The following is a 26197-nucleotide window of genomic DNA, read 5'->3' on the forward strand; positions in this document are numbered from 1 at the left end:
TTTCACGTTTCAAGTATTTGAATATTTTTAATCCGGAACACATGCTTTCGATCTGTTGTTTCTTTTCAAATATCGTGTTGAATTCCGTATGAAGTTTTCATGCTTACTATTAGTGTCATAATAACTCATTGATACCGTTGGCGGACAATTGATTGGTTAGTCGTGGATAATTTAGGCTGAAAGTGATTTTTCCGAACAGTAATATTTTCTATTTAATACGCTTATTCGACATAGCATAATTCTTAAACAAATCGATATATGATTCACATATTGCGGATTTCAACATATATGTACACGCTTGCAATTGTTATTTTTTTTTTCCTACTTTCGAAATTGTCCAACGTATTGCTCATCCTTTTTTTTCTGGTGGGGGAGTTCCCAGCTTTTTTATTTTGACGGTAGATGGCGCTTCGAAGAAGATATTTGATTAATTTTTTGGTGAATACCTCCCTGAGCTGGTGGGGGAATTCCCAGCTTTTATTTTTCACGAGTAGGTGGCGCTGCGGTAGTTGCTTAGTACGTATTCTCCTGAAAAGGTTCTTGTCTCGGACTGGTGGCTCAGCCAGCGGGTGGGCCGTTTCACGGCGGTATCGAAGCACCCCTCCGCCTGCGGATGACAGCTCGCTAACGACTGTCATCTACCTGCGACCGCAGCAGCAGTAAATTAACAGACAGCAGACGAAACGATTAGTTTCATTTGGAAAGTGTTTTGCATTAATAGGGAGATTTAACCTATTCGTTTAATTATTAGGAATTCGTACGGTCATCAAGTTTTTGTTGTTCTGATTAGCTCAGCAGTTCCAGAAAATAAAAGCATTCTAAATCGTAGACGGACCAATTTTTCTTCGCTGATTGTGAGTGTGCTCTCTCTATCTCTCTCCCCGTCTGAAGGGTAGTGAAAAAATCCACTGCGACGGGACGGAATTGACAACAAAACGATGAGCTCATCACACTGGGAAGATTTCTACGCGACCCATTTGCCCCCGAACTGCTTCGAGGATCACCGGTCGCTGCTGAAAGAATTTTGCGACCGACACTACAAACTCAAGAGCAACATCGTCCTCATTACGGTAGGTTTCCGTCCGTGAAAAAGAAGGTCGCTTCAGGCAGTGGCACTGGAGTAGTGGGTGGTTGTTGGTGGTTGGTAAAAAAGGGTCAAGGTGAAACGTGAATTGGGTCAACTGCGAGCAGCAGCAGTAGAACTTTAGAAGTTGGTAGCTTTGAAAAATCTAATTTAATTTCCAACCCATTCTAGTCGGGTGGCACCACTGTTCCGCTGGAACACAACACGGTGCGATTTGTGGACAACTTCAGTGCCGGTAATCGTGGCTCGGCATCGGCCGAGTACTTCCTGGACCATGGCTATGCGGTCATTTTCATGTACCGCACCAAATCGTTGGAACCGTTCTCGAGGCATTTCACCGGTCAACAGTTGCTCGATATGCTGGAATTGCATGAGGAAGGAATGAGCACCACAATCACCGGTAGCCGATTAGTGTTTGCCGTTTGCTGGGTGAAATAATTACGATTGATTGGTTTTTTTTATAGTGAAACCAGATTCCGTGGACGTGTTGGCACCGATTTTGGATAAATATAAAAATGCCCAGGAAATGAACCGGATGCTGTATATCACCTTTACCAGCGTAGTCGATTACATGTGGTTACTGCGGGCGGCTTGCGAATGTTTGGCAGCATTCGAGCGAGATGCCGTTCTGTATTTGGCAGCCGCAGTGTCCGATTTTTACGTGCCCCAGGATGACATGCCGACACACAAGATTCAGTCGGGTCATGGTGCTCCCACGATTTCGCTACAGTTGGTACCGAAAATGCTCGCACCACTGGTCAGCCTGTGGGTTCCGCTGGCCTACGTCGTTTCGTTCAAGCTGGAAACGGACGAGAGTATTCTGATTGCCAAATCACGTGAAAGTTTAAACAAATACAAGCACAAACTGGTGATTGCCAACATCCTGCAGACTCGCAAAAATCGAGTGGTTTTTGTGACGCCCACCAAAGCGTACGACGTGCTGCTGTCGAAGGAACAGGCCCACAAGGGTCAGGAGATCGAGGAGCACATCGTTGCCGATGTCGTCCGTCGGCACCAGGAGTTTGTGCAGGACGGTGAACTGCAGCAGTTTCAGCAACAACAGCAGCAGCAACAATGACCCTTACGATCTCCGCGGTCACTCGTGGCGGGAGGATCGCAGTATCAGTTCGGACAGCACCAAGCACAGATGTTGCAGCAACAGCAGCAACCGTCGCTGCCACCGCAACACCATCCGGCACAGGTCGATTGTCGGGTGACGATGCCGCACTTTTGCAAGATACTGAATCCGGGGAGAAAATATTGAACGTGATTTGAGATGGATAATTTTTGTTTGTTTGCTGAAAATCGTTGATTTAATAAGGTGTACTGTTGGAAACTCGTGTGTGTAGTTGTATATTAGCTGTGTTGTTCTAAGGGAAACAAACAGACGTCTATCAGTGGAAATGATGAGCGAAAAAGTGAACCTTAATTTTAGTAGGAGATGGATACTTCGACTAATGCTAGAGCATTAGGGAGTATAAGTTGTATACTGTTTTAACGTGCGCAGACTGTAGTGAGTTATTAGAAGAAAACGAAGAAAAAAAACCTTGGTCTGATTAGTTTAAAAATCCCTAGTTGACTATCAGTAATGTTTCGATTCCGGTGCAAACTTGAGTACATAATGCTATCTAAGATTTTGAAATTTGGAAACGCTTTCACACAGTAGGCTGTGACGATTGACGGAAGTGTGTTATTGAGTATCAATAATTTGACAGTAGCTCTTATGGGAGAGATTTTGAGCAAAAGAATTTGAAGTTTTCATCATGATTTTTATTTTCTAAAGGAGTTGTAGATATTTTGACGAACTGATTTAAAATTACTTCTGAATTAATTCTGATTAATGTGCCGTGTTTTTTCATAAGCCTAGTCAGCATGTTTGCTTACTCGTTGCTAAGTGATGTCGTTTTCGCTTCATGCCAAATCTAACCTAGCGTTCACCCTAATTGCTGTCAAATTGTTCTCTTGAAGACAGTTTCGAACCGTGTTTCTACGTCGTTGAGTCAGTCTCGAACCTGATTATTATAAAGCTGCGCGTGTTCAAAAAAGTAAGGGTGTGTAATGTCACAGTCTGAACTGGATGTCGTGAATACGAATACAACTGAAACACTTTCTTCTTACATTCGAATATCAATTAGTTGATCACTTGTATTAATTATGCCAGCTTTCACAACTAGAATTTGAAACGATGCACCTAAACTGAGTCGGAGCTATTCATTTTATATAGCAAATTAATAGAAAGTTCTTACAACTGCGAACTCCAACTGGTTGAAAAAAAGGACCGTATTTAGTACCGTTAAAGTAAAATTTCGTATAGTTCTTTGGGAATATGTTAATGGTTCTAGAAAGAAACGACTCAAAGAATTCAGAAATTAGGGACTGGACCTGAGTTCAAGACAGTGGCGTCTCGTCCTTATGTGCACCTCGTGCACTGCACAACTGGTCGAATGGGCTCTATGAGAACTTGTATGCACACATTCAGGAGAGGCTTCAGTGGCTTATGCTTATGGCAGTTGAAAACAAATTGCTGTCTCAGTTGCAACGTCGAAACGGTTCTGATATCATACCATATAAGCAGTGCACAACCCGTGAATTTTGTCACGCGACGCCATTGGTTCAAGAACTACATTCAGAACTTAGAACAGACTCAGAATTCAATTGCAATTCAGGTGCATGCAGGTTCTGAATTCTATAGCCTGTATTCTGGAACTAAGCGCCTGAAACATAATTTTGAAACTAAATGCTCCTCTCGACGATTGAAGTCCAAACAGAAGCACGACCTAAGCGTTTGAGGTTTTATACTTGGTTTGATCTTACTGATGTTGGCAGAAGAACCTCACCTCGACATCGAGTTCCGTCTGAAGCACTAGAAAAAAAAAATAAACCCGTCTAGTAGATAATCGGAGCTGATATGTGCTTGACTACCTCAAAACTGCCGTCCGGGTGCGAAAAAGGCAAGCAAGTGTGATGAATTTTCCTCATTATTTCCACAAGTTTTTCAACTATTCTCACACTGTTGAAAATTTAATCACAAATTCCTGATCATACTTCCGAAAGCTTGTAAAAAAAATTATGTTGTTGGGTTAAGTACATCAAGAGATAAAGTTCTGTCCATTCTTGTACAGGGTAAATTTTGAAAAGGCACCCCATAGTAAAGTAAGTCGTATTCACGACAATAAAAATCCTGTGCTCAGTACTGCAGGCTGCAGACAGAGTAGATGCCGGAAGCTGATCCCTAGCGTGGCGCTGATCAAAGCGGGAAATGTTTTCACAACAAATGAAAGAGAGCCCGTCAGAGTGAAAGCTGAGCAGGTTTCTCGCTTGTCCTCTGACAGGGTCCCTTTGATTTGATGCTAGTATCATTCCCGCTTTTGGTCTGCTAATGTCAGTCACCTTCTCGGCTCAGTTTCTCGCGCTTTGTCTGCAGTAGGCCCAGTCAGTTTCAGAAGCCTGCAACTTTTGACAACTATGGTTTTGTTTTTTTTCTCTTTGTTTCTTTGCTGCTCGTTATCAATTTTTTAAGTAGTGCTACCAGCTATGCAGATGTTTAAGAAAGTTCCAGAGAAAAACTATTTTTTTCGTTGATTTTCTCAACTTTTTTTCGGCAACCATGTTTGTGCAAAAAGGAGTGTGGTTAAAAAACTGTGTCAAACAGAGATGCCAGATCTGCAGGTTTGTCTGTAAATCTGCAGATTTCGTATATAGTGCTGCAGACATTTTTTGTTGTGCAGACTTTCGCAGACTTTTGAAAATCGAGTTCTTCGCAGACTTCCGTCAAAATCTGCAGACCAACTACTTTATCCAGAAATTGCTGATTTTTTCGGATTTACTGACTTTTGCAACCCTGTCTGAAGATGTTTGAAATTTGCATCTCTGGTGTCAAAAGTCCAGCTTTAGAAGCAACCTTCAATACAACCAACAGACAAAATCTCGGTTGATTTTTCAGAAGGCCGTAAAAGCAAGTGACAGTTTCTCTTTGTTTACTTTCTTTTTCGATTATTGTGATGTGATTATAAAGATTTTCTAAGTTTTCTCAATTCTGTTTGAAAGTCGAAACTTTCCGGTCTCACTTTATGCAAAGAGTCGAGTGATAAAAGTGAGAATGAGAAAAAAAACGTCTTGTGATCAAAACGAATTTCGGGCTGAACGCGTTTTTCTCGAAACACGTTCTTCAAAATCGGGTTAATTCGCAGCAGCTACAAATCTTTATCGATTGTTTCCAAATTTTGAGCAGACTTTTGTAAACACATTATCTAGTATACCACGTAGAGGTTTTTCGATATGTTCTAAACTTGTTTTTAATGAAAATTTCATGTAAAAAATTGAACTTTTCACTTATATGCTCATAATTTTTCAAGAAATCAGTATTTTCAACTTGTTCTGGTTCTTGTTCCTGCTTCAAATTTGAAGACACAGTCGATTTCCCCTTTTTAGACCTCCCGGAAACTAGACAGCAGCAGCTTGGTCATGAAGAGACTATTTTTTATCGGAATTATGTTACAATAATTGATTGATTAAACACTGAGAAATAAATTTCGATAGCTTTCACTATATTACCGGAAAACGTTTCTAAAATTGTCGTTTTTTTTTGCGCGCATGATGGCCTTACCCCTTAAGGAGGAGCCAGGTTTGAAGCCAATTTTCGATTTATCAGATCGTGCTGCATCAGTCGGAATAACCAGTAATTAGAAGGAGCAATGTCCGGAGAATACGGCGAGTACGGAAAAAAGGTTCCACTTGAGCGTCTCCAAATATTTTTTCACGACTTTTGCGACATGAGGCCGAGCGTTGTCATGCAGGAGAATAACTATATCAAGTCTTTGCTTGTATTCCGGCCATTCTTCTCGTAATGCACTGCTCAAACGCGTCAGTTGTGGCCTGGTTATAGCAACTCATAGAATATTCGATGTAAAAAACCCTTTCTTTGTTCTTCGCACGCAAGTGAAAAATCGCCTTTCAATGTCTCTCGATTTCAGTTCAAAAGGCACCATTTGCCTTGCTTTTGAATTGTTCCCATGGATTTTTATCATGCAAAAACTGCTGTTTGAGTCTCTTCCAATGATTCTGCAAGCTTCTCTTGTGATTGACTCGGATCTTCATCGAGTAACGCCTCCAACTGTTCATCTTCAATTTTTTTGTTGTCATGAGCGAGTCCTGTCTTCAACGCTGAAATCTCCATTCTTGATACTTTGAAACCATTTCCTACATAATTCATCAATTGAAACACTATCACCATAAACATCCACAAGCGTTTGTTGCGGTTCAGCTTCACGCAAAAATTTAACACAGTGAAAAACAGTTTTTAAAAAGAACTCGAAGCAATATGAACTGAATAATAATGACAGATGTCCAACCTTTCTAAACTATCGATATCAGCTGTTACTGTTCAATATTCATTACTGCAGGAGCTTTCTTTTAGAAAAGGGACCGAACTAATTTGTACTCCCGATATTTGCTATTAATTATTTTCATTATTTCATTACGTTTGCCGATGGTTCAAGTGGAACCGCTAATTTGAACAAGCGATTTTATTTGAGCTGCTAAGCACGGATGGGACGAAGACGAAACGTGAAGAAAACCAAAAGTGTCCTATCAACTCCAATAAAATTCCGAATAGCATGTACCGAAAAAAATTCATTTAAAAGACGGAATGCGATTGCAACAAGTTAGTTTTTAGTTTTGTTTACTAAGCTTTCCTAAATACACTGTCAAAAAAAACAAGACACACTCCAGAGTAAAGAAAAAAACAGCAATTTTTCTCCCTGCTAGAGCAAACAAAATTATATCACAGAAAATAGAGCTTCTCTATTTCAACACAACGTATGGATGCATGACACATGAAAAATATTAGAAACTTTGAGACAACTATGCGTTTAACGTCTAAACACAGGAGAGCACAGCAAAAAAAAAGAATGAATATTTTATGAACTCTTGTATGGATGAGAAATGACAGCTGCACTTCGCAACAGAGTAGAGATATGATAGAAGAACAACCAGATGATAATTGTTTTAGAATTACTATTGCTCTAGAAGAGACAGTCATTCCGTAGATAACGATAGGGGAAAAGTAGGAAGTGGGGAAACTAGTTTTTAGATTGTCATCCAAAAACAAATAAAATATATACATGCCGCACCAAATTCTGTCAGTTTGTGACTCATTGTAGGATTTAAGTGCATTCTGTTTTGTTCGAGATTGGAAAATTCTGTCACTTTGGTCGGTTCAAATACTAACTAAGTTAAACTTTGTAGGTTTCTAAGCGTTGATTGGATCCTTGGCAGGGGGATAATTTCTAACAAAGAATCGTTCCTACAGGTTTTTTTCACTACTTCGACTAGAGAATAACGGTTCTTTGTTAGGTGTTATCACGCCCGATTAGTTAAGACAGTTAACAAAATTGGGAATAAAATATGATATTACCGGGCAGCTTGTTTTGATTTTTGGACTTAAACGCTTAAGAATCTGACTGGCCAAGTGACTCTCATCTTGTCGAAAAAGCGGAAACAAACTGCCTTTAGAAAAATTTTAAAAATATTTACCCCCCCTATCTCGAGTATGCCGAAAAGAGTCAGTAGGTCAAAAAAATTGAAAAGCAAATTTGCTTCAACGAAAGCTTCACTCATTTTCCAATATGGAAGCAACTTCAACAAAAACCGAAGAAAAAACGAACCAAAACTGAACAGTAGATAAAACAAACAAAAAACACTCTTGACTCGGTTACATATCAGCAGTACGACCAAGTAGAGAACAGAAAAGCGCCTTTGTTTTTCAAAGATAGACAACCCAAATAGTCAAACAGAAAAAAAAAACCGATAGAAAAGCAATCGACCACCCTTAAAAATGACAAACTGAAAACAAAAAAAAAATCGAACCCTCAAGCCCAAAATAGAAGAACACACGGTAATCAAACTGAGCAACAAAATGTTAGAAACAAATGATGAAACCTAATCCACAATCAAAGTAACTGATTATATTTGAAAGCATCCATTTAGAGAGACTGTAACAAGCAAAAAAAAAAAGAAAACAAGAAGGTCCTATACACCAAAATCTCGTCTCATAGTCGAGTGCAAATGTGCAAAACCAGCTTAGTACCAGTAAGAAGAACAAAACAAAACGAAGCAAACCCCACAACCAATCAACAGATGAATTCAAAGTTCCATTGCGCAGACGGAATTGCATGCAAGACGAAATTGAAAAAGCAAAACGAAAAAAAACGCATACAACATTCGAGTGAGAGACGCCTACTTTGTTCGAATGGTTTCTTCTCTAAGCACCGAGAAAATTGTCGAAGTGAAAATTTTTCTTTTTATAACAGCATACTTAAAGCGATAATACACGGAGGAAAATACAGAATTTTTGTACGACCATCGTCCTCTTTCAGGTGGGATTTCGATGTTGATGGGAACTAAACTGCTACGGCACTGAATCGTTTCGGAATGGTTTAAATAGAATCCTTTGAATCCACCGTAAGGAGCCAAAAATTATCATCACGAATTTTCTAAAATGATAGTTTAAAATTCTTGAACACATCTAATCGCTAAATCGAACAATGGTAAGTAGCGGGACGCTTGGCGGTTAAAATTTGATGATATTCAATCATGAAAAATTATCATAGCCCCCGTTTTTTCTGATTCCATGAGAGAGTGTCGCTCAAATGAGTTCAAGGAAAACCTTTTCCGATAAAAATTATAGAAAATTTAGGGCAATAGCGAAATTCACTTTCAATTTTCATGGCATTTTCCATTAACTTTTTCAGTGCTGATCGTTATCGAAACTGTTATTTGCACTTAAGACTTTTCTATTATTCGACCCATTACCGGTATAACTCATTTAATGGCTGAGGCCAGTGTGTTTAAGGGAGTATTAGAGACCTTTTTTTCTCGCTTCAATCTGATTTTCTCAGAAACGGTGACGAATATAAAAAAAACCAACTGACAATCTCTTAGGCAAATTAGTTTAGATTTTTCAGTGAAAATTTCAGAATGATTCATTGACCTTAGCGGTCGGGAAAGTCTTTTTTCTGAAGGAAGAATTGCATGGCCTAAAACTCCGTCTTTCAACTTGTACATTGAATATCTCGCCTTCAAAAGCATGGATCAAAAATCTATCCTGACAATGTCTAGATAATTTAATTTAGATACGACTAGTGCATAAAAACATATATGTTGTCGCGATGCCAATGAAGTGAATGCTATTTTTGTGAAGGTAAGTCGATTTCTATGGCGGCGCCATATTTTCTGAGAGAGCAATAAAATCGGCTCAGAAAGGCCGCCAAACAAGCTTAATGTGATGTAGTCCGAAGTGTAACCGAAAATATCAAAACTTTCTTGGCCACCCGGCGACATCGAGAGTCATTTTGTATATTTGCGAGAGAGCATGGAGAGAAGTGTAATACGCACAGCGAGCCACGTGGTTTTACGCGACCTACTGGCCTCAGCCCTTTATGGGTAAGTCTCGGTTGATTTTTCAAAAAGCCGTATGAGCAAGTGACAGTTTCTCTTTGTTTACTTTCTCTTCTATTAATTACCAAGCGGTTTTCCCGCTTATCATTCAACTCTTTGTACAAAATGATAACCGAAACCTTCGACTTTCGGGTATCATTTTGCAAAATTCAAGAAAAAAAATACATAATCACGTCACAATAATCGAAGGAGAAACAAAGAGAAACTGTCACTTGCTCAGGCGGGGTCAGGTTAATTTCGCCGAATCGTTCAATTGTCTTAATGTCCCAATGGGAATTGATTTAAAATAAAGACAGATGAAGGATGATAGTTTGTAGTTCTGAAATGTTTTTTTATTAACAGTAACGAATAAATTCATTTCCTCGCGCTCAATACCGGAAAGACTACTGTCTCGAATAATGTTGATTTATAGTCTTCAGAAAAAAAATTCTCAAGAAAACTTGTTGATTTTATTAGCTACTAAGCATCAAAGCAATTGCTTTTGTTTATCTACTTGGCAAATGTTTGTGCTATTTTCCGTTAACTGAAATGGAAAAATTTCTACCGGAAATGTTCACCATAACCCTTCCAAATTTGATTGACATTGTGAGCCTTCAAATAAGTCTAGGTTTATCGAATTTCGTTGAGTCATCTTCGAGAAAACTCAGCCGATGAAAAATGTTCGGTTAATCGGGTACGTCACTTATACCATTATATCTCTGGAACCAGAACTGACATCAATTTGATCAATTAAATTTGATCCAGAGTTCAATACTAGCTTTCAAACGAACCAAGGTTTGAGAAAATCGGTTAAGTAACTGCCGAGAAAATTGAGCAGTAACAAAACAACGCGTTTTGTCGGTTATGTTATTTATACCGTTAAATCTCCGGAACCGAAAGTAACATCCATTTGTCCTCGAAACTTGATCAATGGTCTAATAGTAGCTTCCAAACAAGCCTTAGCTTGCTAAACTCGGCTCAGCCATCTCTGAGAAAATTGAGCGATAAAAATATCTTCGAAAAGCGCATATAAAGACTAATGTTTTGCTGGTATCTCTATGGCAACACTGTTTTCGACAGATCAAACACTGTTTTCGACAGATCAAGCGTGCCTCGTGTCTTGTGTCATTGTCAAACTTGTTCAGTTTGGTCTATAATTTAATCATGAATCGATTTTCAATAGTCGGCCTTTTGAGGGGTAAGTCAACCAGACCAGTCAGAAGCATTGGAATAGCTACCAATGCATCACAAAAAGTACCTTTTTGGTGTGAATTATAGGCCGGTGCTATCATCGGGCCGTACTTCTTCAAAGGCGGGGCTGTACATTACTGTGAATGGCGAGCGCTATCGTTTTTTCCCAAAGTGGAAGGATTGGAAATGCCGGACATGTGGTTTCAACAAGACGGTGCCACATCCCACACGGCACGCAAAACAATGACCAAATTGATAGCCGGCTTCGGTGAACAGTTTACATTACGTTTTGGGCCTGTCAATTGGTTGCCTAGATCGTGTGATTGAACTTCTTTTGGACTGTTTCTTGTTAGGCCATGCTAAGGCCCATGTCTACAAGTCTATAAACCAGCAACGATTGACGCACTGGAAACCGATATTGAAGCATTTATACGAGAAATACCGGCCGATATTTTGGAGAGAGTGTGCCAAAATTGGACCTTACGCATGGGTCATCTCAAACGGAGCCGCGGCCAACATTTGCATGAAATCGTCTTCAAACATTGTGTTATATAAATCGTTCTACCTCACCTTACCTAACAGTTATAGGCCTGGGGTGTCCTTTGCTGTATCAAGCATACGTTTCCACATAACTCGGTCCATGGCTGTTCATCGCCAGCCACTCAAGGCACGGATGCTTCTGAGATCACCCTCCACTTGATCGATCCACCTTGCTCGCTGCGCTCCACGTTCCGTCTTCCATCTGCACTCCGCCATAGATGGTCCTCAGTACCTTTCTTTCGAGAACACTGAGGGCGCGTCGGTCCTCTGCCAACATAGTCCAGGTCTTGTGGCCATAGAGAACAACCGGTCTAATGAGTATGTTTCCATCATCTTCTCAAGGTTACGTGTCACAATATCAATATCGTCAACGAAGCCAAAAAGTTGTACGGACTTTCGGATGATCGTGCCACTCGTGTCGATCCTCGCTCTTCGAATCACACCTTCCAAGGCTATAATGAACAACTTACAAGAGAGTCCATCACCTTGCCGTAGCCCTCTTCGAGATTCGAAGGGACTCGAGATCGTTCCAGATACTCGGACGTAGCACATCACTCTATCCATCGTTGATTTGACCAATCGCGTCAGTTTATCCGGGAAACCGTATTCGTGCATGATCTGCCATAGCTGTTCTCGATCGATTGTTTCATATGCCGCTTTGAAGTCAATGAATAGGTGATGCGTGGGTACGTTGTATTCACGACACTTCTGGAGTACTTGTCTTATCGCGAATATGTGATCCGTTGTGGCACGGGCTCCAGTAAATCCCACTTGGTACGGCCCTACGAATTCCTTAGCTATTGGTGATAGGCGACGGCGAAGGATTTGGGAGAGTACCTTGTAGGCGGCGTTCAGCAATGTGATTGCGCGGTAATTGCAACAGTCTAGCTTATCGCCCTTTTTGTAGACGGGACATACCACTCCATCCATCCATTCCTGCAGTAGAATCTCCTCCTCCCAAATCTTTGAAATCATCCAGTGCAGCGCTCTAGCCAGTGCCTCTCCTTCATGTTTGAGCAGCTCGCCTGGTAACTGGTCATTGCCCGCGGCTTTGTTGTTCCTCAGCTTGCCGATCTCCTCACTTATCTCCGTCAGATCAGGTGCCGGGAATCTGTCGTCGGCTGAGCGTGCACCCAGATTGATTCCTGTGTCGTTCTCTGTATCTTGTGCTTCGCCATTCAGATGCTCGTCATAGTACTGCTTCCACCTGTCGATTACCTCACGTTCGTTCGTGAGAAGGTCTGCACATTTCGGCCTACGGCATGTAGTTCTACGTGAGCGGTTAACCTTCTCATAGAACTTCCGTGTGTCATTTGCGCGGTACAGCTGTTTCATCGCTTCGCGATCTTGGTCTCCCTGGTAGCGCTTTTTCCTCCGGAAAACCGTGTTCTGTCGGTTCCGCGCCTTCTGTATCGTTCCTCGTTCGCCCTTCTGCGGTGTTGCAGCATCCTCGCCCTTGCTGCATTCTTCTCTTCGACCAACTAGTCAAACCAGTCATTTCCTCGATTCGATAACCTCGTACCTAGAACGGTTGCAGCAGTGCTACTCACGGCGGACCTTATGTTCCTCCAGCCGTCTTCAAGAGTTGCCGCGCCAATCTGGTCTTCCGTTGGTAGCACTTGCTACAGTTATTCCTGTGCAGTACGAGCGCTACGTAGCTGCTCGAGATTGAGTCCCGGTGTTCCTGTGCGACGAGTATTGTGCACCGTCGATAGTTTTGAGCGCATACAAACCGCGACAAAATAGTGGTCAGAATCAATGTCGGCACTGCGGTCAGTGCGGACATTGATGACGACGGAGAAGAATCGCTCGTCGATGAGAACGTGGTCGATTTGATTTTCCGTGTGTTGATCAGGTGATCTCCAGGTGGCTTTGTGGATATCTTTGCAGGGGAAGAAGGTGCTTCGAACTACCATACCTCGGGAGGCTGCAAAGTTCGTTGACCGTTGTCGTTTGTTACCGCGTGCAGGCTCTCCAGCCCGATCAAGGGCCTGTAGATTGCCCCCGGCCTACCTGAGCATTCATGTCGCCGATTACGAGTTTTACATCCCGCCGTGGACAGCTGTCGTAGGCTCGTTCCAGCTGCGCGTAAATGTTTCCTTCTTGTCATCGGGCCTCGTCTCATGTGGGCAGTGCACGTTGATGATGCTGTAATTGAAGAAATGGCCCTTGATCTTCAATACGAACATCCTATCACTGATTGGCTGCCACCCAATCAAGCGCTGACGCATCTTGCCCAACACTATAAATCCCGTTCTTAGAACGCTGGTTGTGCCACAGCTCTGGTAGAAGGTAGTCGCTCGATAGGCTCGCTCTCTGTAAAGAGAAGGCAAGCCCCCCTCCTTCCCTGTCAGCATACGACCAAGGTCCCACCGGGGTTGGTTACCCGATCTTTCCTATGGTTACTCGTACCTCAGCCGGCACCGCGGGGAGGAGGCTAAGAACCACATTGGGACCTGAATTGCGCGTTGTCCAGTCGTTTACCAACTAAAATGTACGCCACTATGTTCATTATTATTTTCAGCTGTGAATCTCATTGCATCGTACTGATAATGAAATAGTAGACTTTCAGCAAGAATATTACATTCTACCCGGTTCGAATCCCGGAGGACCTTTAGCAAAGAATAATGAACTTTATCAATTTATGTTTATGTTAGTATTCTATTTTTTTTGACACCAACAAGGAATAGGAGAAGTCCTTCATTGAGTACACTTCTACTTGGTCATAGAACAATCGAGTATCCCATTTGACAGTCACTTTCACAGTACAGATTAGATTTTAGTCAGTTTTTCAAGGTCCTTCGATGTGACTGACAAATTACAACTCTGATCGGAATATTCCGTTTGGATCGAAAAATATAATTGTGACAATCGTGATGTCACTGTTGTCCTTTTCTAATTGTCGTTCCATTTTGGCTCGGAAGCCAGCTTACGACTGTATCGAACAAGATACGAAAGCTAACTGATTGGTAGGCAATTATAGGTGTAGCCCACCTGGGTTCGATTCCCAAACCCCGCACATAGACTCAGAAAGTTTAGAAGAGACGAATGACCTTAAGGTTGAAACCTCTACAATGGAATTGAGAAAAAAAATTAATGTTCACAGTCATTAGTCTTCACATCCAAAAGAAACAAAAATGACGATAACGCTTTGCGGAATGGTATATCGCTTTAATGTATATTCAAAGATCGGAAACCCTCTTGAAAGATTTTAATGGGCTTGGAGTAGAAACGTCGGAACAGAGAAAGCATTGAAAAAGGGTAAAAGTATGCCAAGTATGTCGAAACGAATGAGTGCTCTTTTGTAGCCGGTAGATTCAAGTGAACCCTTTTAAATATGGTAGAATAAAAGAAACCTCACAACAAGGATCAAGAATGATGGCTTTAGAGAGTGCACTTTTTGCGAAAACCGTTGATAATCTGAAACCCAATCCAATAGAAAAAAATGGTATTGTCAGTGTATGATATATAAATAAATAGAAAACAAAATCTAAGCCCACTAGATTACGCTTTATATATATATATTACCGTATATAGTGAAGATGAAACAATAAACAACCACACATAAATATAGCGTATCATGGTCTGAACAAAAAATAAAATATAAACAACATGTAAACACAAATTTTACTCCTCCCGTAATGATGAGGCTTCCAACATCCATGGAACTAAACAGTAAATGTGACTAAATAAACAGACATAAACTAGTGCAGTTAATTGCATTTTTTTACCTGCCCCCGAACATCTCGAAACTGGTCTACCAGTAGTAGTAGTCCATGACTTTCGCATCCACATTCGAATTCCGCGCTGACAGCTACCACCATTCCGACACACGGGTAAGCCATTCGACGTCAAAATTTGTTTCCCTTTGCGAGGGCTAAAATTCAAAAATTTTTCGCCAAATTGTCGAGGAGACTACTCACCTTTCTGGGGGTGCATTTGATCACACTCGGGCTGCTGGTGCTACTCGTTCATGTCGCCCGAAAAATGAACGATTATTTGCAGAATATTTTGGTAGGTATTTTTTTGTTTGTTTGTTTGTTTGACGGTTGGTTGTCACAGTGACGGAATGATTTCTCTCTCGCTCTTTCGTTTTAGCACAGCGATCTGTCCGATCTGAAGAAAGAGTTTCCCCTGTTCGATACGGACACATTCGATTTGCCGAGACGGGGAAAACGTAACGGAAGACCATTGCAATTGGCGGATCCAAACGATCCGTACTCTAAATCGACCCGAGATTTGAACGTAATTCAGCTGGAACCAATTTCGATTAAGGTATGTTGTGATTAGGTTCGAAGTTTAGTGTGTTTGGTAAAAACAATTCCGATCCTCGTTCTCAGTCGGAAAAGGGAAGCCCACAAGTCGTAAACGTCAAGCAGACCTTTCGGTTTCCGAATAATTTTATTACCAAGAAAAATTCCTACCATTCGCACAGCCATGGGCGGCGATCGTTGATTCCTCGGAACATGTACAGTCAAACCAGCAAAACCATTGTCGAACTGTACGAAGCTCAAAGATGCGGTGCCGCCGGTGAACCACGTACCGTTCTTTCGCATCAAAAATCCGAACTGATCGATTCCGACATCAACAGCGAAACCCGGTCCGATGTGTGCGTGAAAGCAAACATTCGCAATGGTTCCTACACGATGGTGGGCAGTGATTTCGCCAAGAAAAATCATCACAAACAGGGTGCGAAACCGGTGGAATTGATTCTGATCAAACCGAAGAACCATCGAACGGTTGTTCCTACAACGCCGTACTTTAATGCGAAGAAAAAGCGACCCGTTTCGAAACGAAAGTACACCCGAAATTTTCCCGTGCCGGTAAAATCGCCAAAGCGGAAAACCAAATATCCCAGTATCAAGCTGGAAAGTATCGAACTTGATGACACGGCTGCCAAAGATGGGTACCAGGAGGACACCGGGAACTCGACCTCGGAATGTTTGAATCCTTCGAACGAGTTCCTGGATGATGGCGTTTGTTCGACCTACGGCACACTGCAGGTCAATAAGATAATCGACAAACTGCAGGATAACGTGTGGGATGTGAATCTGAACGGCATTCGGGAACTGATCGAAACGGCTAGTAAAATTGACTGGAAGAAGTACGAGAAGCATATGACCATCATCAACCGGAAAATGATCGACTTCCTTAAAAGTCCAAGATCTTCGCTTTGCCGGTCGGCCTGTCAAGCGATTGGGGAACTTTTCCGGGAGGCAAAATCCACCAAACGACCGGAGTTCGATGAAATCGTTGACATTTTGCTGTGCAAAACTGCGGACTCCAATCGGTTCATTCAGAAGGATGCCAATGCGGCCCTGGACAAACTGGTGACCTATATTCCGATTTCCCATTCGGTGCGGGCACTTTCCGCTCACGGTCCGGTGTAAGTTTATGCTCTTGTCAAGCGTTTCTTTTTGTGTTTTAAATACAAACTTTCATGCCCGTAGACACAAGAATCCTCTGGTGCGGATTGCCACGGCCAGACTGTTGGTTTGTATCTGTGCCCTGTTCGGTCTGGATGCCGTTTTGGGCACCAATGCTAACCCGAGAACGCGCCAGGCAATCCTAACTATTCCGATCAAGTTTCTAACGGATAAAAATCTAGAAACGAGGTTAGTTTTCATTATGAAATTATGAGACTGAGGTTCGGTGTCTAATGCCACCAATTATTTCGTTCGTTCCAAACAGGAAATTGGGCGAACGGCTGTACAACATGCTCATAGCTTGGTTCTCCGCCAGAAACAAGAGCGACGGTGATGTCTTGCAGAGTAGCTTATTGATGTAACATTTACAAGAAATCTAGAAGCTATAGGAATAAAAATCCGAACACAGAGAATCCAGTCGGTGTCCAAACGAATGAGTTCTCTTCGGCAGCCAGTAGATTCAAGTTGACAGAATAAAGAAAATCGTTAACCATCTGAAACCATCAATTTTTGTTTGTTCCGTAGCCAGCAGTTCGGCGAACGGCTGTACGAAATGCTCCGGAAGCATTAATGTTTTAACGAACGGAGCACTTCTGCAAGGACATGAACAGTACATGCAAGAGTATCTAAACGTGAACGACTACTCTACCAGGCACTTAAAAGAATTAACCAATTTATTAATTATGCAGCGATGTAACCGGTAAATTAGATTGTTTCGGCCACGTGGCCTTCCATATGAGAAGCACCGATCTTGGCGCGTCTTTCTTTTTTCCCGGAGAATGACTTGAAATCTGAACCGAGAGCGTAAAAGCGTCCATTCTCTCACTTGCTCAATCTTTCTCAATGTTCACAGGAATGTCATTCTCTTCCGTGGTCGTTGCCGCAAGGAAGCTGTCTTATTTTTGTTTACCTTTTTACCGTTGTATTTTTATGAATGAATAGAAATGAACACCCGAAAGCATGACACGGTGGAAATCGAGAATGAGAAACTTGAGAGAGCGAGAGAAAGAGAGCCTGAAGCATCAGCTGATGCGAAGGCTCGTCGCTCGCGGTGTCTCTTGTTTCGGCTGCATGACGGTATTCAGTTTGAATAATATTTTATTAATAACGATTAAGCAAAATACAAATTATAATACGGAGTACTCCGAAAAATTTTCGATAACACATTTTCTGCTATGTGGTACACTGTCAAGGTACGCTGGCCAGAGTGACAGTATTAATTATCAAAATTTCGGTACAACTGGCAAGGCTTAAGGGTAAGGTAACAGAGGTATTTTTTGACCCACTTTAGGATTGATTTTCTTTTGGCCCACTTTGTAGAAATATCCACCAAATGTTGTAATCGCCCTTATTCTGAATAACGTCGCATTGATTTTACGACTGTATTTCATTTGTATTCCCAATAACGCTAGCAAAATCAAAGGTAGCTAGGATTCGATCGAACCACATTCGATCGAAAAATCAATACGTCGTTATTCAGAATAAAGGTGAATATCTTTTAGGAACCCTTCCGCAATAGGTAATTTAATGTGATTAGCTTCAAATTGATGCAACATGGGTTACTTAATATCGATTCAATCCATAAAGTTTGTTAGGGGGCCAAATTATGTGAAGTGTCCAAAATATCTCTGTTACCCTACTTAAGAAAGCTTAAAGTTTTCTGCTAAGAACAACGCGTTTAATTGTAAATCAAAAGCAATCCTCATTTTAAAATTGAAAAGAATTTCTTCGATTAAATACAACATCGCTTTTTCTCAGCGCTGTTTAAATGATTGCATGTTACTCAAATGTAGAGGATTCAGAACATCCGAAAATATTTGAACTTGTCGGATGAAGGGATGTAGAACTACTGCTTGTGAAATCCGCTCTTGTTATGATTTCGTATAGAATCATGGAAAAGTTTCAACTATGCTATCTCCGGATCGCTGGTCACACGTAGATTGGATTGATCTTGGATAATCTCTTGGCAATAGCTATAGAAAAACAGTTATCGACTTCAGTAATATAATAATAAAAACCTTTTTTTACTCTCATTTTTTCCATATTGTCCAATTGTATGGTATTGGGAGTGCAAATTAATTCGGTCCATTTTTTGGGGGTCAAAAATGCATATATTTAGAAATTAAAAAAAAGGATTAATCAAAGTATCGTCCATACATTTTTGCAAATTTCAGGCAACTTTCGAATTCTCTTTCGAAAAACGTGTTTGATTTAGGTGGATGTAAAATGATACCTTTTTAAACAATTAGCGTGAATATTATTCGTTGTGTTTAGTTTTCATGAAATTATTTTAATGACCGTCGTTTTATATGAATTGTAATTAAAATTTTGGAACTGCAAAACGAATCGAAGATAGAAATTATATGAAGCTTTAAAATTATTCCTTTCGATCTTAACGTGTGACAATCGATTAAGCATTCCATGAGATGTAAAAGTGAGTTCCTCTTTAAAGTTTTTGTCATTATTTATGGTTCTACCAGAAACGGTATTCACAGACTAACATAACCAAAAATAGTTCGTGTGTCCATGAATTGGTATAACGAATAAATTGAAATAGTTTTGAGCCCCGTTTTGAAGATTTTTTGGTATCCTCATCTTCTATGACGGTTTAAATTTTTAAAACCTAACAGATCGGCTGAAAAGTTCGTATCGTTTCTATGAGAGGGCGCCACTAAAATTAAATCCATACCATTTTCAGTTAGTACCAACCTCCAAAAGATACGTGTATAAATTTGACAGTTGTCTGATTATTAGTTTGTGAGATATTGCATTTTGAGTGAAGCTACTTTTGTTATTGTGAAAAAAATGAAAAAAAAAAGGAATTTCGTGTGTTGATGAAACACTACTTTTTGATGAAAAAAAGTGCCGCCGATACCAAAAAAATGGCTTGATGAGTGTTATCCAGACTCGGCACCGGGCAAAGCAACAATTCGTAAGTGGTTTGCAAAATTTCGTACTGGTCATATGAGCACCGAAGACGATGAACGCAGTGGACGTCCAAAAGAGGCTGTTACCGATGAAAACGTGAAAAAAATCCACAAAATGATTTTCAATGACCGTAAAGTGAAGTTGATCGAGATAGCTGACACCTTAAAGACATCAAAGGAACGTGTTGGACATATTATTCACGAATATTTGGATATGAGAAAGCTTTGTGCAAAATGAGCAATGTTTGGAGCTGTTATATCGAAATAAAATCGATTTTTTTCGTCGATATATAACAATGGACGAAACATGGCTCCATCACTTCACTCCGGAGTCCAATCGACAGTCAGCTGAGTGGACTGCACGCGATGAACCGAAACCAAAGCGTGGAAAGACTCAACAATCGGCCGGTAAGGTTATGGCGTCTGTATTTTGGGATTCGCATGGTATAATTTTCATCGACTACCTTGAAAAGGGAAAAACCATCAACAGTGACTATTATATAGCGTTATTAGAGCGTTTGAAGGAGAAAATTTCAAAAAATGGCCTCATTTGAAGAAGAAAAAAGTTTTTTTTTCATCAAGACAATGCACCGTGTCACAAATCGATGAAAACCATGCTGAAATTGAACGAATTGGGCTTCGAATTGCTCCCTCATCCACCGTATTCTCCAGATTTGGCCCCCAGTGACTTTTTCCTGTTCTCAGACCTCAAGAGAATGCTCGCTGGTAAAAAATTTAGAAGCAATGAAGAGGTAATCGCTGAAACTGAGGCCTATTTTGAGGCAAAGGACAAATCGTACTACAAAAATGGTATCGAAAAGTTGGAAGATCGCTATAATCGCTGTATCGCCTCTGATGGCAATTCTGTTGAATAATAAAAACGAATTTTGGCAAAAAAATGTGTGTTTCTGTTAAACGATACGAACTTTTCAGCCGAACTGTTATTGCCCTGTGTGCAGAACCATTCCATGGCTGGTGCTACGACTCTACTGACACTACGAATCCTTCCAGGTCGAGGTGTGTGTCTTACTTTGGTTACGACAGAACATACGACATCTGGTTTGTAAGACCAGTGCCCTATGCATTGAACGGCAATCCCGGGACGAAATTTTAAGCTACAAGCTTCTAGCTGCAAGTTTCTCATTTTATGTTTCAAGCCGCTAATTGCGAATATGAATATTGCATATTGAAACTAGAAGTTTCAAGCCTCTTATTTGAAGTTTCAAGTCGCAAATTTGATGTTTCAAATCGCCAGCTTTTCATTTTAAATTTTATGTCACAAGCTGAAAATATCAGTATTGAAGTTTCAAACTACAAGTTGCAAGCGTCCTTTTTCAAGCTTCAAGTTGCAGGTCGCAAGTTGCAAATATGTACTTTAAATTGATGTTTCAAGAATCAAGTTGCGAGCGAATTTCGAAGCTTCAAGTTGCAAATTGCAAATATGTAGCTTCTAGTTGCAAACTTCTCATTTCATGTTTCAAGTCGTAAGCTCCAAACAAGAATATGGAATAATCAAACATTGAAGTTGCAAGCATCTTATAACAAGTTGCAAGGTGCAAATTCGAGGTTACAAGCTTCTTATTAACGATTTCTGTTAGAATTTTAACATTGTAGTTACCTGCTTCTCATTTTAAGTTTCTAGTTGCAAATTTGAAGTTTTAAATTGCCTGCTTCTCATTTGAAATTTCAAGTTACGCTTAACTGTTTATAAAACTTAAAAGTTTGTACGTTTCTCGAAAATTATTATCGTTAAATAAAATCCTTTCATTTGTTCAGGTTTAAATCAGGTTGTTTGTATCTAAAATTGAGCTTTTATGTAACTTTGAATTCATCATGATTGACTTCTATAGTTAAAGGACGTTATTCAAAAACTTAAAAATGTAAAAATTTGTGGAAAGGAATCAAAATTGAATAGAATCAATTATCATAAAAGAATCTAATTGTCAATTTTATCATTCGCTAACAATCATAAGGATCGGTTAAGATTATAGTTCTTCTGACTTCGCTTGTGTTTACATAACATAACAGTAACTATAGCGAACTTGTTCTTACCCTTCAGTGTTGCTAGTTTTATAGGAAATTCGTTAAAGTACATTGTCACTCTGACAGTGTATCATGACAATGTACCGCACGATGCAAAATGTATCCTTGAAAATTTGTCGGAGTACTCCGTATTATAATTTGTATTTGCTTAAACTACAGTAAGTTTGTAATTAGTCAATTGAATAAGTTTTTAGTTTAGTGTATCATCATCATTATCACTTTACTTTTGTATTTATTATGGGAACCCTAGAAACGTTTCATTTTCAATGTTATTGTGCTCGGTCGTGTCTTGCATACAATCCTCTAATTGTTTTTTTAGTGTACTTCAGCCGAATAACATATCTGTATGAAATGTTCAAAACGACGAATGTAACAATGAGAGATTCTCTTTGTTTACTTTCTCTTTCGCTTATTGCGAAACATTCCTGTTTTTTTTTGTAATTTATTCAGTGCAGATTCAAAGATGACAAAAAAAATAATCATAAGTGTACACGCTTATTTGTGGCTACCCAAAATTGAGTCAAAAGCTACCCAATTTCGCAAAAACTATACCTACCCAAAATTGAGTAGAATAGGTATTACGCAATTTTGGGTAAATACGTTTTTCGCAAAATTTGAGTAGAAATTACTCGTTTTTGTTGACACTTGTAAGCGAGTGGAAATTACTCATTTTTTCATTGAAAATGGATAGATTTTACGTCTCTATGGTTTCTCAACAACTAAAAAGAAAATTAATAGTTTATAAATTTTCATTTAATTTCAGACGCAGTATTGTCTTCAAATTGTTTAGTTTTATGAAATAATTTCTGTTTTCACATAAGTAGTGCTTTTAATGACTCCTCAAGCACTCCGGCAATTTTATGCACCGTTTTGCGAGCTGTATGTTTTTTCGTTTTGTAAATTACAATGTATATAACATCGTGAAGAATTTTCACTCGTGTTGGAATTTGTATGCCGAAGACGGAGAACGTTTTAAAATATATGTCTACAGCATTTCTGATAGAACTGTTTTTTAACAAATACCATCAACAATGACACAGTATGATCCAATTTTAAACGTTTCAGCATTGCAAACTAGATGCGGTACTCTATTTGCAGATACCAAGTAATCAGTCAGGTTCTGAAAAATCATGTAATTGATTGAATAGCGCCTAGTGGATTGAGAATTTCGTCTCAATACCTGAGTCCACTGTATAACCGGAAAAAATAGTAGCTCCTCTGGAAAATTCCAGGTCTCCGATCCGGATTTGTTGATCCCTTTTTTAGACAAACTTGCAAAAATACAGAGAAATCCTCGCAGAAGCTAGCTCTACTTACCAACTATAGGCTCATACGACTCACTGTCCACTAGATCTCTGATTTTTTCCATTTTGAGCAACTTTAAATCTTCAAAATTTCAAACATGAAAATGTCGGATGAAGCTAATTCTACTCAGTGAAAGTTTTATATTTTACTCATTTTTTGACAGCTGGTCACAGTACTCGAAAATGAGTACTTTAGAATCAGCCACTGAGTACCCACAAGTAAGCGTGTATAGCATTTCAATAATAATTTCCGTTCGTAATCTATGCCCACACCCCGAATACCATCTCGCCACCGGCAATGCATTTCACGTTGCTTGTTTTTGTTCGACTCTTCGTCCATTCATGAAGTCGAACTCTCTCTCTCTCTCTCTCTCTTTGCCATTGTCGCTCACCATCTCTTCGATTCTCTCTCTTGGTGGGACATAATTTTACTTCTTGTGGTGTGCTCTTTCTTTGGTTACCACTGGCAATTGACAAAGCACCACTAACCACCGAACGAGTTGAATTGAATTCATTCGTGCAGCAGACTTGGTATCGTTCGGTTGTACGTGGTATCGTTCCGCTCGTGTTTGTCGTGACTTGTCGGACAAAAGTTTTGTTTTGCTGATCCCGGGGCTCGCGTTTTGATTCCCGCATTCGGTGTGTGTAATTTATAGTGCATTTGCCAGTGCCAGTGCCAGTGCCAGTGTGTGTTGTGTGTAGGTGGAGAACTGCGACAGTGAAGACGAAAGGTTTGTGCTGTTTATCTTCTTGGTTTGGATAGAGGAGCTGCTACGTGGTAACGCCGTGCGTTGTGTCTCTCTTTCTCTCTGTATCTCCATCCCTCTCGCGTTCCTTTGACTAACAACACATTAGAAAGATAATACTGAAAACCATCAACCAGTCGATCCGTGTTCGCTTGTTTTTCGATTCTTTGTTTATTTGTATTTATATTCTTTAATTTCTTCTTGGCCTGTTCAATGATTGTCAGTCGGCAGACGGCAGTCGGTTCGCTGGTGGTGTGTGTTAAATTTACACCAGTGTGTTGTTGAAAGTTGAAAGCATCTTCCACGAACGACCGGTGTGGTGTGGGGTGTGGTGGGAAAAGGAGGCTGGAACAGAAACTCCCTAATTTCGAGAAGCACGGCGATGTGTTGTTGCCTGCGTAATAAATATCGATGTCGTCGGTCTGACTGTCTTGTAAATAATTTGCTGTACATTTAATGGGTTTATCTAAAAATAGTCCCACGGATGGACTCATTTTGAACGGTGCATCAGTGAGTTTTGGCTTTGGCAGTCAGCGCAAATCTGTCAGTCCAACTGCATCGAGTGCCAAATGTCACGGTGTACTTTGACCCAAACAAATGACAATCCGCGCACATGTCTAGACAGGTTCGCTCTAATCAGACTTTCGAATCAAAAATTTGACAATCTAGTGAGCACAGCTGGCCGTGAGAGAGAAATACTGCAAAGAAGAAAGTGAGATTTTAAATTTAGAAATAAACAAACAACCAAAAAAACAGTGTCAGTTTCAGTGCGAAATTTTGGGACCGTGTTTATTCGCGGCTATGATTCAATAGCGAATATTTTTAATGTTATTTCATCACCATTACCATCGGATGAAACGGGAAACTGCGCCGAACATGACGGTCGCAATTTTTTGACGGTCGGTCGGTCGGTTTCAACAATAAAACACTAAGTGAAGAAACAAAAAGCTGAACATCATCATCCCGAAGGTTTCAAGTGAGTAACGTGGCTGATGATCGCTGCAAGTACCTTAATAATTACCAGTTCCTAACTTCACCTCTTCAATGTGGAGCCTGACCGTTGCTGCGCGTTCACCATCATAGGTTCTAGAGACTGGACGTTTTGTTTTTGAAGACGAGCTGGGTTCAGTAAGTGGTTCATAATTGCAGATAACTCCACGGTGATCGGTAGCCAAAGCAGAGTAGGGACCACGAAGAAGTAAGCAGGAAAAACAAAACATTCCCTACCAGGAGAGAACCAGTTCTCCGAACCGGAGGCTGAGTGCTATGAAAGCGCGGCCCCACCAACGATTGTGGTGAAGTCTAAATTTGAAGTTTTGTTTGTCGGAGCAGTGTGTGTGTGTGAGTGAATGTCGAGTAGGAAAGAAGCCGAAGAAAAACACGATCAGAACCTGATTGACTTGATTTTCTTTGCCAGAGTCTGGTTTCAAACACAATCAAAACGTCCACTACTGCGTGGTGGAACTTTCTTGACTGGGGTTTCGGACCTTTGGAACCCGTCCACAGCAGGAGAACCTGAAGAAGCAGGTACTCGAGGCAAGTAACTCGAGCTAACCAAGACCACCACAGCAACAGGCAACGCAGCGCAGCGTCCACAGAGAACTGCCTGCCAATGAAGCGGAAAATCTGTGGCTGCCCTCTCAGCAGGCCGTTCAATTTTGTTGGTTTGTTGAACGACATATTGCACGAAATATTCGTTCAATTTGCTGGAACGGTTTGTTGTTGTTTTTTCTCTTGCAAAAATAGTGTGAAAATTAATGGCGTTTTCGTTTTTAATTTGCACTACACCGGTGCAGTGCTACACTGAGGCATGAATAAACGAACAAAACTGACGAAAACATAAACAGTAACCATTGACTACAATAAACGATTCCATCGCACAGAGCTACACCAAACTTTTGATGAGTGCTACACCAGTGGTATCGGTGCAGAAAAAGTGTAGCACTGGTGTAGTGCAATTCGTAAAAACGAACAGTTTCAGTGCAGCTTTCGCTACACCAGTGTAGTGCAATTTAAAAACGAAAACGACATAAGTGTTACCTTTACATAGAAAGAAAATTTGTTGTTATTCTACGTGAAGTAGAAGTATTGTGTAGGTATGTATTGTTAGTTTAAACAAATAAGTGGAGAAAACTTCAGAAATTCTGCAGTAAAACTAGTCCAACGGGGCTCCAACTCCTCATGTTAAAAATGGCTCAACAATGGACCTCTGTCTGCCGGGTTTGTTGAACGAAAAAAATGGCATTCGGTTCAACGGTCTGTTTCAAAATCGGCAAACGAAGGTCCCGTGTTGGCCTCCCGTTGAACGATTGATTGGACTTTCATTGGACCAATGATCCAACGTATTGGACCAATGAAGGACCACCGTTGAACGTTTTTTTCTAAGTGGGTGGCCGGGATCCATCGTACTGGTGGTGGTCTCGAGTTGTTACGGCCAAACAAAGGGGGTCCCATCAATTTCGATACTGGTGTCATTTTGCGTTGGGCGTTGTTTTGTTTC

At 40.5% G+C, this 26197-nt stretch overlaps 3 protein-coding genes across 5 annotated transcripts in view; all 3 read left to right on the top strand.

The window, feature by feature from the left end:
- Positions 1 to 617: 617 nt before the first annotated feature.
- On the top strand, positions 618 to 14963 carry LOC131433245 (phosphopantothenate--cysteine ligase). The gene is made up of 3 exons (XM_058600092.1): positions 618 to 1070; positions 1256 to 1484; positions 1549 to 14963. The coding sequence occupies exons 1-3, from the start codon at positions 939 to 941 to the stop codon at positions 2160 to 2162; spliced, it is 975 nt and encodes a 324-aa protein (XP_058456075.1). The 5' UTR covers positions 618 to 938; the 3' UTR covers positions 2163 to 14963.
- Positions 14964 to 15007: 44 nt separating this feature from the next.
- Positions 15008 to 17177, top strand: LOC131433189 (uncharacterized). Its single transcript, XM_058600082.1, has 5 exons — positions 15008 to 15265; positions 15350 to 15526; positions 15592 to 16637; positions 16702 to 16866; positions 16943 to 17177. Exons 1-5 carry the CDS (start codon positions 15239 to 15241, stop codon positions 17037 to 17039), a joined length of 1512 nt encoding a protein of 503 aa, XP_058456065.1. The 5' UTR covers positions 15008 to 15238; the 3' UTR covers positions 17040 to 17177.
- A 6277-nt stretch (positions 17178 to 23454) lies between these two features.
- LOC131433158 (tyrosine-protein kinase Fer) overlaps positions 23455 to 26197 on the top strand; it is a 134515-nt gene continuing 131772 nt past the window's right edge. For 2 of the 3 annotated variants that reach the window (XM_058600016.1, XM_058600036.1), the window contains exon 1: positions 23455 to 23682. The gene's annotated coding sequence lies outside the window, so the exon portion shown is untranslated. Of the gene's footprint in view, positions 23683 to 24366; positions 24674 to 26197 lie in introns of all 3 variants that reach the window. The other variant, XM_058600025.1, reaches the window with a different exon arrangement.

The sequence above is a fragment of the Malaya genurostris genome, chromosome 1, assembly GCF_030247185.1.
Source record: "Malaya genurostris strain Urasoe2022 chromosome 1, Malgen_1.1, whole genome shotgun sequence".
NCBI lineage: Eukaryota > Metazoa > Arthropoda > Insecta > Diptera > Culicidae > Malaya > Malaya genurostris.

Bases quoted from the DNA above. Each gene is read 5' to 3' on its own strand.
- LOC131433245 (XM_058600092.1), top strand. From the start codon at position 939: ATGAGCTCATCACACTGGGAAGATTTCTACGCGACCCATTTGCCCCCG. The intron at 1,071-1,255 runs GTAGGTTTCCGT...AACCCATTCTAG, and splicing joins GCAACATCGTCCTCATTACG to TCGGGTGGCACCACTGTTCC. The intron at 1,485-1,548 runs GTAGCCGATTAG...TTTTTTTTATAG, and splicing joins AATGAGCACCACAATCACCG to TGAAACCAGATTCCGTGGAC.
- LOC131433189 (XM_058600082.1), top strand. From the start codon at position 15,239: ATGAACGATTATTTGCAGAATATTTTG. The intron at 15,527-15,591 runs GTATGTTGTGAT...CCTCGTTCTCAG, and splicing joins TGGAACCAATTTCGATTAAG to TCGGAAAAGGGAAGCCCACA. The intron at 16,638-16,701 runs GTAAGTTTATGC...TCATGCCCGTAG, and splicing joins CTTTCCGCTCACGGTCCGGT to ACACAAGAATCCTCTGGTGC.